Source organism: Pipra filicauda, unplaced genomic scaffold (genome assembly GCF_003945595.2).
Source record: "Pipra filicauda isolate LSUMZ 115617 unplaced genomic scaffold, ASM394559v2 scaffold75_size2874737_pilon, whole genome shotgun sequence".
Lineage (NCBI taxonomy): Eukaryota > Metazoa > Chordata > Aves > Passeriformes > Pipridae > Pipra > Pipra filicauda.
Window position 1 is genome coordinate 2096657 of NW_024104931.1, and position 12077 is coordinate 2108733.

The 12077-nt window shown below is 42.2% G+C and overlaps 1 protein-coding gene across 3 annotated transcripts in view; it reads right to left on the reverse strand.

The window, feature by feature from the left end:
* The window catches only part of POMT2 (protein O-mannosyltransferase 2), a 33050-nt gene that overhangs the window by 20687 nt on the left and 286 nt on the right, over positions 1-12077 (reverse strand). For 2 of the 3 annotated variants that reach the window (XM_027720114.2, XM_027720113.2), the window contains exons 2-9: positions 11487-11571; positions 10606-10710; positions 9554-9662; positions 8578-8686; positions 5030-5189; positions 2283-2389; positions 1247-1329; positions 24-133 (exon numbers count right to left, since the gene is read on the reverse strand). In XM_027720114.2, coding sequence (XP_027575915.2) covers positions 24-133; positions 1247-1329; positions 2283-2389; positions 5030-5189; positions 8578-8686; positions 9554-9662; positions 10606-10710; positions 11487-11571 — 868 coding nt within the window. Of the gene's footprint in view, positions 1-23; positions 134-1246; positions 1330-2282; positions 2390-5029; positions 5190-8577; positions 8687-9553; positions 9663-10605; positions 10711-11486; positions 11572-12077 lie in introns of those variants that run through there. The other variant, XM_039389703.1, reaches the window with a different exon arrangement.

Sequence of the window (12077 nt, forward strand, 5' to 3'; positions counted from 1 at the left end):
CAATACGACCACAGCACACTGACCTGCTGCTGGCGGGCCCCAATGCCCTCTGGGTAGAGGTGCCAGTGAGAGTGAAGGTATCCCCCTGCCATCCGAAGGTTCTTCATTGTGATCACAGACCCATATGCCAAGTCTGCATGAGAAGGAAGGAGGAAAAAAGGCATAAGGCAGCTCTCCTCTAAGTATCTCCCCCAGCTAGTCTACAGTGCTCCAATAAGACGTACATTGTCCTGCCCGTTTTGATGAAGCTTGTTTCCTGTTTAACGTGTTACTCCACAGGGCTCATTGCAAGCTTGCCTTCCATTTCAACCACAGTTCAGTGAAACTGTTATATAACATTTGGCTTAAACACTTAAAACTCTCCCACTGAGTTTTAACATAAACGGAAGTGCTAGTTCTTTTGTATGTAATTTCAATAATGGGAGGCTTGAGATGGCTTTCCAAGAGTATATGATGAAATTAAAACATGATCAAGTTTAAAAAGCACATGACTACTTTGAAGCACTCCATCGCTGACCCCTACGGCAATACAAGAGGGAAGGAAGGCAAGCTGAGCTATCAGACAGCAGAGTTGATACCCTGGCTTAAGACACCTTCCTTCATAGCCTCCCAACACAAGTGAGAGAACTCTGTCTTGGAGAATGGACCTGATGCTCTTCCAGTAGCAGTTCTGGAGCAGGGAACAGCCAGGGAAAAGACGAAGTGTCAAACAGTTAAACCAGATTAAAGGCTCAGTAGTCCCTAGGCAAGATGAGGATTAGGGAACAATCACAGAGCCATCTTTCCCATAAGTTCACATGCATGCTGAATAGAACACAACCGGACCAGGGGCACACTGGGTCACAAAGAACCCAATAGTTTTCATTTACACGTGTTTTGAAAACAAATCCCACATCTGAATACCTTACAAACTTATGGTGAATAGGACAAATATATTTTTGTTGTCTCGAGCAATATTAAGGCCAAAAAATAACAAGATGCATGCACACAAAACAGTCAAATCCCTCAAAATGTCATCTTTCCCTCTTGAAGGAATATGATGAAACAGCTAGTGACCATGCACTGAACACAGCCACCTTCTTTTCTGTCAATACGTAAAACTGCCCAGAGGAACAACATAGATCTAAGCACAACCATGAAGGCATAATCTGCACTGTCCTGCACTGAGTCACAGGAGATGCCATTTTATTTAAACGCCCATGTATATTGACAACACTCAGACTGGTTTATTCGTTTGGACACTCACGCTCTGGAATGGAGACATTATGAAGATTGTTCCCGATCAGCTGGGACTGAAATGCTGAACTGAAGAAACCATCCCCAGGGCCACTACAAAAGACAGCAAAGAATGTGACAATTCAGAATACAGATAAACAAGCACACAAATCTCTGTCATGCATTACCAAATTGTTTTTACAGAGGAAAAACAACAAAAGCAGACAGGACATCAGAAGAAGAATGAATGCAGTTCTCTTAGATGCACCTCTAATGTTGTGAATCATAGCAGAGAGATAGTCTTGCAGGAAATTGTCCAGAGCTGCAAGGACTTGAGGTCACAAAAATGTAGCTGCTGGCACTGCATAAAAGCACCATACCGATCTTTGAGTGTTCTTACAACAAATAAACTGACCAACAGTCAGGATACATATAACAAAGCCTCTCTCTATAGCTCTTTTAGTCTTATTTCTGCTAAGAGGTTAATGGTAAGATCAGTTGACTTTAACTGAAAAATAACAGATTAAATTTTAAATTATTTTTTATAGTGAAATGCATATTCACCTCATTTCTTAATGCTGGCATATGGAAAACATTACTTGGCCATTTTACTAGCTGTTGTGCTCTTTGCATATAAAAAGCATCCCTTGGTTGCAGGCACTCAGAGAAGAGCCTTCCACTTGGGCACACTCAGCCTTACTTTTGTCATCACAGTCAAAGCATTTTTCAGGAATGCAATGACTTTTTTTTTAATTACAAAGTGACAAAGAATGAAGTTGAGACATTTTCAGGTCCAGGAAAGAGAAGGGGAAAAAAAAGAAGACAGAGAGTTTGGTTAGGTTACTTGCTTGGCATTTCAGAAAGTGTCAAATTAAAATTCAGTTTCACTGCCAGCTTGGCCAGAGCCTTTCTGTAAGAACAATGCAGAAGTCTGGGAAGGAAATTAAACAAAGACACAGCTTGTGGTCGTGCTTCTGACACTGAAAGTGGAGAAATACATAATCAATAGCCTTTAATTAAAAGCAAAAACAAGTGACTCTTCTTCTGCAGAAAACATTGTGAAATACCTTTTATTTAATACTGCAAAATGAACAGCAAACATAGCCGTGTAGAGAGCAAGTGGGAGCACGATGAGGCAAAGTACACGAGCCAGTAAATGTTTTCCAAACATCACCTGTAACAAACACAACTTGGATCAAACAGTGCATCCGCAGGAACAATTCCTCTCCTTACTTCACAGGACTCTGAGTAGTGGTCCTAAAGCTGGAGCTTGACATGCAAGCAAGCTCAGGAGGTTGCAGAATTACCTCAACAAGGCTTAGAGAGAAGTAAAAGCTGAGGTAGACCTTGCAATGTATCCCCCAAAGCTGGACTTATGGTACCTTGAAATTTCAGGGTCTTGGGAAAAAAGACAAAAACAGGCAATAGGAGAGTTTAATGTAGCAAAGTGCTGAGCATCCCTAACTTTGGCAAATGAGGTTGGGCAGCTCTCATTGAAAATACTTTGAAAACAAGGACCTTAACTTGTTTATCAGTGGTACACATCTTGACACAAAATCACAGGAAAGAGATGGCTTCCAAAATAGTAACTGTCAAAGCTAAGCAAAAGGGAAAATGAAAACTTGTTCTCCAAGAAAGTTTCTCTATGCAAATGTGAATGTAACCAGGACTTCTTGGGGACTTAGATATGCTTCAGTCACAGAAATCACCTTGCTTAGCAAGGATGTTCTCACACTGCAACTTCTGTTGCTGCTTAGCCAGAAGCTACAGAAAAGTCACCAGCAAAATCTGTTTCAGCTATCTCAACACAAAAGCAGAGTATTTTATTTTAATCACTTAAAAAGATGTTTTTTACACAGATGTCCAAGCATTATTTATTCACATCTCACTAACACTACCTGTAGTAGAGTAAATAACGTAAAATACAGGGTGGATAATAAATAGCTGTGGGAGAAAAAGCAAGTAAAATAGCAAAAATTGCTTGCTAAATGTCCACACTAACTTCAAAGTGGATGAAAGCAGATGTACTTGCTATTCTCCATATTTTTTACATGATAGCTATCACACAATTAATCATTAAGCTATTCATTCTCCATCCCTCAATACCAGATCCAACAAAATCAGAAGTAATGGAAAAGGAACTAAACATATTATAAAACTAAGAACTCACTGAAGTCAACAAAGGAAAGAGTTGTTAAGCTCATGAACTCCAGCAGAACACTTAATAACCACTGGACGCTTCCAAAAATGCTGACTGATGGTACATAGCCATGTTTATGCACTGGAGAGGCACATGAACTAATCTGCAATTGCCTGCTTAAAACAGCCTCAATATGCTTCAATCTTCATGAAAATTTTCTGACATCGCATTTTTCTTTTTTGACTTTGCACTGAAGTCTGTAGTTTTCTTTAACTATAGACTTCAATGCAAAGTCAAAAAGAAAATGCACGTGAAAGACAGCATTGAGCAAACCAGAAGAGTAGACCAAGATAAGCTGAGAATTCTAGAAATCAAATTAGTCCCAAAAACATTGCTTGTAAATAATCATGAGTAGCTTCCTAACAAATGCAGAGATTAAGTTATTCAGCCTTTCAGGAGGTTAATCCTCACCTTTTTTTTTCCTCTCTCATCAAGCACCAAGGTTGACAAATAGCTATTCAGAAAGCATCTACCTTTTGGAGTAAATTTCTTTATATAGTGTAACACTCAGGGGTTTGCTGCCTTTGCTTCCAGCAACACAAATGAAATCACTGTGCAGCCGTCTGCTGGCAGAAAGCATAGACATGATGGATTTGTTCCATTTCAAATGCAATTAAGTGACTTTGCTCAAGAAGTGTTTCTCCAGAGTTGGAACATTGCATCTTTGCAGCCCATATTGATTCACATTAATCAAAGAAAAACAAATCACACAGCGGGAATAGAAAAAGTCCCTCAAAACCCTCACTGTATGAGACAAACAAGAAAAAAACAGTAAGTGAAAAAAGTAGAATTTTCAAGCTTCAGAAGAGGCTGAGACAAGAGGAGAACTGAACACCTTTTAAAAGACGTGACTGAAGAATTTGTTTTCCTGCTGGTTGCAAGACAGCAAATTGTACATCAAGGTATTTCTCCAAGAAAGCAGATTTCACAGTCCGCAAACGTAAAATACAATATATTAGGACAGGGCGCTCAAACTCACTAGCAAATTTTTAAAGCTTCTAGGAACTAAATATGTGTGAAATCAAGGAGGGTATGACTGCCTTCATCCTCTGGACTGGCCATGGATATTGTAAGTCGCAGAGCATTTCTATGACTCCTGATGGGATAGCATGCTCCTGTTCTGCGGCCTATGCCCCCTTAACTCTCACAAAGCAGAGCCTGAGCTCACGCTGCTTATGCAAACCAAGTGCTGCAAGACATGCCTGTCTGCCAGGTAGCACATACTCCTCAGAAACCCATGTAACAGTGTTGGACAACATCTTGCTTTGGGCCATTTTAAAGCCATGCCCAATGAGCATTTTTAGCTTAGACTGAAAAATCATCCAACTGGAAAGGTAACAGTTTCTCTAAGGAAAAAGGAACATTCTTTTTGCTGTGCTCTTATGACACTACATCCTGCTAATGTAAGTTTGTTTGTTTGTTTGTTTTCAGAAGTCTGTCAATAGTTTTTTCATTATAACCTTAATCTTTATTTATCATCATCCACATCAGAAGCCCCTTTTTGCTGCACAAAGTATCACTGTCAGAGTAGTTACAGGGTTGTCAAAGACTGGGAGAATAACAAAGCAAACAAAACAGAAACACTTAAAGTAAAGAAAAGCCTTTGAAACTCACCAGTGACAGACTAAGGTTCCCCAGCAAGTCCCATAGGTCATAGATTGTGTTCAGGCCTACCAAGAGGACTACAAAAAGGCCAACAAACTTTACCCCCATAGCTCCAGCAAGGTTCACGCCAGTCAGACTCAGCCAGAACCACCAGGAGGCAGAAAATGGCCTGCAGGACCAGTGCAGAAAGTCAGTAAACAAAATGACGGCTACAGGAACGGGCATCTGCGATCACGAAAATAAACAGCAAATAAATTATCCTGCAAAATTACATTCCATCTTCTCAGGAGGAACAGAAAAACTAGTTTTTCATTAATTTTAGAATCATGCAAGGATACTGTCTTCAGATACAGGCTTGGGAAACCTTTATACAGGCTTCAGAAGGGTCCAACACTTAAAACGGGACATTCCTAGATCTCCCCTTTGAGGATGGAAACATAGACACCAGGTATAAGCTAAAATGCTAGTGTGAAGAAAGTCTGACCACACAGAAGTTATGAAAAAGAAACAAGACTTTTGCTCCATAAACTTACTTCTGACAAAAAGCTAGGGACATAGGGGAGAACAGGAGAAAAAGAGCACCATTACTAAAGCAGAAAGGCCATAGTGGAAAACATCTATCTGAAGCACGAACAAAAGCTGCAGCAAAAAGCAAACAAATTAGAAACTGAAATAAAATTGAACCACTGAGAAGAGATGAGAAAGGATGACAGCAGAATTTAAAACCTTTTTTCCTACCAGCTCCTAATGCCTTGATGTTTGCATTTTGAATCCCCATGACCTAAACAAAACAACAGCTAGAGAGCTGGCGTTTAATTTGCATGATATCAACTACTTTGACAAGAGGATTAGCTGTAACATATGAAAAATAAGTTCAGGTCAAAGCCCACAGAGCTGATCAAGGGCTGCCCTGTAACTTAGTGCTTGCACTCCCTGGGGTATGTGTTGTAGATGAGGATGGCCTTGGCCTACGTGACGCTAGGAGCTGCATTTTAGCCATGTGTACTGTAGTCACACTAAGATTGATATGATCAGTTCTTGGAACACTTCATGAAATAAAAATTGCTCACATATAACATAGTATTCTGAGGTTTTGTTTCTTTGAATTCTGAATGCATTGTGGGGAAACTACTCTGTGCAGCCCAGCCATGAAGAAGCCTTTTGGTATATACCAATACCTAGAAATCACCATCCCCCTCTGGATGGGTCTATGGCAAATATCCTCAGCAACTTGACTACTTTATTCAAAAACATCCTGGCTCTATTTCCCTCAAAGTTTTTGTAACAATTTCTCTAAACTAAAAAAATTATACTATTTACCTCAGACAGCAGGATTTTTATAAGTGTTTATAGGATTACAGTCACAGATAAACTGTGTTTCTCTAGCCTAGAATCAAAGTAATTGGTTCAAAATAACAATATTTTTTCCATTAAGGACCAAAACCTAGAATAAGCTACAACCATCCTTCTCTGACCTACAGCATCTTTTATTAGCATTCTTTCCTGTAAGTTTTAAAACGTTTAACCTTCATGTTCAAGATTTGCAGTTCCAAAAACTACATAAACTATTTTTGTTGAAATCACAGAATCATAGAATCAGCCGGGTTGGAAGGGACCTCTGAGATCATCAAGTCCAACCCTTGATCCACTACCACCGTGGTTACTAGACCATGGCACTAAGTGCCACATCCAGTCTCATCTTAAAGACCTCCAGGGACGGAGAACCCACCACTTCTCTGGGCAGCCCATTCCAATGCCTGATTACCCTCTGTAAAGAATTTCTTCCTAATATCTAACCTAAACCTCCCCTGGCACAGCGTAAGACCACACCCTCTTGTCTTGCTGACAGCTACCTGGGAGAAGAGACCAACCCCCACCTGGCTACAACCTCCTCACAAGTAGCTGTAGAGAGTGATGAGGTCTCCCTTGAGCCTCTCCAGGCTGAACAACCCCAGCTCCCTCAGCCTCTCCTCACAGGACTTGTGCTTGAGTCCCTTCACCAGCCTCGTTGCTCTTCTCTGGACCTGCCCCAGCACCTCAATGTCCTTCCTGAACTGAGGGGCCCAGAACTGGACACAGTACTTGAGGTGAGGCCACACCAGTGCTGAGTACAGGGGAAGAATCACTTCCCTGGACCTGTTGGCCACACTGTTCCTGATCCAGGCCAGGATGCCATTGGCCTTCTTGGCCACCTGGGCACACTGCTGGCTCATGTTCAGCTTCCTGTCAATCCAAACTCCCAGGTCCCTTTCTGCCTGGCTGCTCTCCAGCCTGTAGTGCTGCCTGGGGTTGTTGTGGCCAGAGTGCAGGACCTGGCACTTGGCCTTGTTGAACCTCATCCCATTGGAATCAGCCCAACTCTCCAGCCTGTCCAGGTCCCTCTGCAGAGCCCTCCTGCCTTCCAGCTGATTGACACTCGCCCCCAACTTAGTGTCATCTGCAAATTTGCTGATGGTGACTCAATCCCCTCATCTAAATCATCGATAAAGATATTAAACAGAACTGGGCCCAACACTGGTCCCTGGGGGACACCACTAGTGACCAGCTGCCAACTGGATGCAGCCCCGTTCACCAGCACTCTCTGGGCCCGGCCCTCCAGCCAGTTCCTGACCCAGCACAGAGTGCCCCTGTCCAAGCCGTGGGCTTTTTCAGGAGTATGCTGTGGGAGACGGTGTCAAAGGCTTTGCTGAAGTCCAGGTAGACACATCCACAGCCTTCCCCTCATCCACCAGGCAGGTCACCTGATCATAAAAGGAGATCAGGTTGCTCAGACAGGACCTGCCCTTCCTAAACCCATGCTGGCTGGGTCTGATCCCTTGTCCATCCTGTAGGTGCTGTGTGATTGCACTCAGGATGGTCTGCTCCATAACCTTGCCAGGCACTGAGGTCAGGCTGACGGGCCTGTAGTTTCCCAGGTCCTCCTTCTGGTCCTTTTTGTGGTTTGGCGTGACATTCACCAACTTCTAATCATCTGGGACCTCCCCAGTGAGCCAGGACTGTTGGTAGATGATGGAGAGTGGCTTGGTGAGCTCTTCTGCCAACTCTCTCATCACCCTTGGGTGGATCCCATCTGGTCCCATACACTTGTGTGGGTCCAAGCGGCTGAGCAAGTCGCTAACTGTTTTTTCCTGGATTACAGGGGGGCTATTCAGATTCTTATCTCTTTCTACAAGCTCCAGAAGCCAGCTGTCCTCAGGACAACCTGTCTTACTGTTGAAAACTGAGGTAAAGAAAGTGTTAGATACCTCAGCCTTTTCCTCATCTTTGATAACTATATTCCCGCCCATGTCCAATAAAGAATTTCCCTTCATGCTAAAATAACCTGGTTAAGCCTCTCTCTTGGTGTACCCCAGTCACAATACTTTCTCCCTAGTTACAAAAAAAACTTATACTAAAAATTTCTCTCCTCTACCAACAGCCATTTTCACCTCCAAATTTCCTGAAATAATCCGATTTCAGCCATTCACCCAGACTACCAATGGCGGACATGTTCTAGTATTTTATCTGTGTGAAAGTTGAATACCTATAGTTTTACAAAATTATCATCTTTATCTTACCTATCTGCACAGCTGTTACATTTTACCATACTCAGAACAGCTCCCATGAGGAAGAACATCAGAATGGGATCCAGTAGAATATATTGTGACAAAGTAATACAGCCTGTATCTGCAGAGAGACACACAACAATGTCAAAAAGGCTTGCAGTTCCAAAGCGAATCTAAGATTGTGGGAAGTCAGTTTCCTGAGCATAGTCAAGACAAGGAGAAGGAGAGAAATTCTAGAAACAGAAGGAGATAAGAAAATTTCAACTTTTACTTGGGAAAAAATAGAAAAAAACCACAACAGAACCAAAAAACAGGCAGTACAACAGTATCTGTGAAACACCATTTGGAAAGTGCTGATAACATATTCAAATGGAGAGCATTACAGACAGCAACACTCTACCGAGGGCACCAGCACTGTGCCAGAGCATGCTACAGGAGAAGTCATCTTTCAAATTGTACCTATAAAAAATGAATATTACTTGGGTATTTTAAGTCTCCATGCCTTAATATCTGTGTGCCCCCACAAAACCCCAATTTGGGTAACTCTGTTTGCAATGTTAATTTCTCCATTTGGCTCAATTCAACAAGGAACTTTATCCATTTCTTACTGTGAACTCTTCCATAGTAATGCAGAGGCTGTTAAATATCTCTATAATTCATATAATTCATATGGGAGACATCACTAGTGCGCAAAATCATTCCTCACCGTACATCTTACAAAAATTCTTAAAATTGAGGTGAAATGTAGTCTAATGTTGTGGTTATGCAAATAACAGAAGTAGCTGTGAACTAAACAAGACTGTAATATTCTCAAGAGGATCACCAATTAAAAAGCCTCATATATGCATATATAAAGTGAAATTACTTTGCCTTTGAGAAGGTCTCTCATTAACCCAAATATCCACTGGTTAGGTAACACATGATAATCCAGAAATTAAGTTATCTGAACAGTAAGGTTACTCAATTTTCCTGTAGCAGAAACACCTACCAAAAATAAGGATGAAAGCTGTGAGTAAGGCTGCTGGCAGTGACTTTGACAGTTCCAACACTGTGAGGTAGGCAAAGGGAACCAGGCAGGAGCCAAGGAACGCACAAAACTGCAGGAAAAGAAGATCATGGGAGAAGTTATAACCCTCCATAAGATGAACAAGTGCTCACACCCCTTCCTTTCCTTCATCTTCCACACCTACCAACAACAGCAGGTGTCACAGTCGCTGAACTGAGTCACTAAGAATATTGGACAAAAGTCAACTGAACAAAGACACTGTTCAGAGGACAGACACTTACTCTGCTTGTAGAGGTGTCAGGAACAACAGTCAGTCACCCTCTTGCTAGACTACATTAGATATTCATAAAAAGATTGGTCAAGTAGATGTACTACACATCAGCTATACTCCACTTATTTTAACAAGATACTAGAATATGAAATCTAAGAACAAAATACACCTGCACCTTACGTCTTTACCAGACCAGATTCACCTCCCTTACACAAATGAGACCAAGGATAGTTGAAGGAGAATGAACAGAAATCAAAAGAAAAGCAAGCAGCACAAATTGCTGGAAACTAAACCAAGATTTACTCTTCTTTCTAAATTCTGCCCCCCTGCCGCAGGCTCCATCGGTTTACTCAGCTCCCTGGTGGTGCCAAACTGCAGGTGATAGTGGATGATCCTGGCTTTTTGACATCCTTGGCTCCCCAGCAGAGCAGCCAGGCACGATGAAGTGACAGAACCCCAAGTTCAGCAACATTTGCTTGGCAGAACAGGCAAGATATCTGTCCCACACAGGAGTGTAGTCTCACTAACTAGCAGCAAGAGTTGGCCTCAATAATCACCTTAATTTCTTACCCGAACTCTCACAGCCAGGCATTAAGACTTATTCACAAAAGAACCACTGACACTTTTCTAAGGGGCTTAAAGACAGGTCTCCAGGCTAAAGAGACCTCGACCCGATCCAGGAGAGCTGTTCTTATGACATAAACCTCTGTATTGAAAAGCACAGGAAAGCTAATCAGCTCAATACTAGCCTGCAGAACCTTACCCCTCTCATTCCCATGTAGTTGTGCTGCTCATATCGGTCCCCTGGCTTTTGGAAAGGAAACGTACCATCATATCCACTAAGGTAGCCAGCAAGTCCAATCAGCATCTGAAGAGGAAAGGTGAAAAAAAAAATGGTCAGGGAATTTGCACTGGAGGAAAAAGCACCGAAGCCAGCAGCAGGTAAAATTTTTATAGAAGCCAAGACTGATCCAGAGGACAACTACTTAATTCAGACATATCACCCAAACAAGAGTTTATGTATAGATAACATATGCAAACACATTGCTCTTTGTCTAAAGGCAAAATCAGGACAATTTTGGCTATGGACTATGACTGCAAGCTAAAGACAAATAGCAGGTGTGGGATTGCGCAGGGACAATTCTGTCTCTCTAGAATCTCCCATAGCTCCCTATCCCTTTAGGTTCAGAAGACTCAGTCTGAAAGGAAGATAACCTTGTTGAGGCATCTTCATCAGCACTACACACTGTTGCTAAAACAAGTCAGAATAGAAAATCAGTGCTCTCAGGGTCCTTTGTGGTAGGCATCTCACTCGCACACAGGTTATCACAAGTTGTTTGTTTCCTTTCAAATGTAGGCTGCTATGACATAACCCCTCCAATCCATAAGTACCACACTGATTTTTTTAATTTCAAGCCTTTCAAATACCCAACGTGCAATACCGTAGTTTTCCCTTATTTGAAGTATTTTTGTAAAGACAAAAAGTTGCAAGTTAAGGTTGTGGATAGAGAATGCAAATTATCATGATGCCCAACAACAGGAAAGATAATGGAGTTTATCACAACCTTTGTCCAGAAGGTAAGAATAGACTTTTATTGGCCCACTCCTGTGCCTTCTAAAATATGTAACAGAAAAGCAGTTTACCTTCCCCAAAGGAGGGTGGACATCAAAGAAGAAAGTCCGATTAATGTAGTAACTTCCCATCTTCCCAAAATGAGTTTCATCCCAACTGGAAAAAAAAAAAAAACAACAAAACACAAACAAAACAAAATTTAACAATAACCCATATTCTATAATGCTGAAGACAGTAAAAAAAAAAATCCAGGAAAGTCTTTTCATCTTTTCATCATATAGAGGGTTACTGCCACACATTCAATATAGATGATGCATTACATTTACTGGGAAATACTTAAGTCATTCTAGGACGGGCCCTTTTTTTAAAGTTTGATATCAGCACTCCAAAATCTCTATTCTGCCCTTCTGATTCCCGGCTGACCTCAGAGATGTTAAGAAGTCAGCCTGACGCCCACAGTGCCACAAAACCGCCTCTCCAGGACCCTCTGCAGCACGTCCCGAGAGCGGCGGCGAGGAGCGGGCTGGCCAGAGAGAGCACCGCTTCCCTGGGGCCCTCCCTGCCAGGGTCCCGTCCCTCCACCTGTCTGGGATAAACACGGGACCCTCCCAAACCGGGCAAGGCCGGGGCGCAGGCTGTGCGTCAGGGAGCAACGCGCCCGC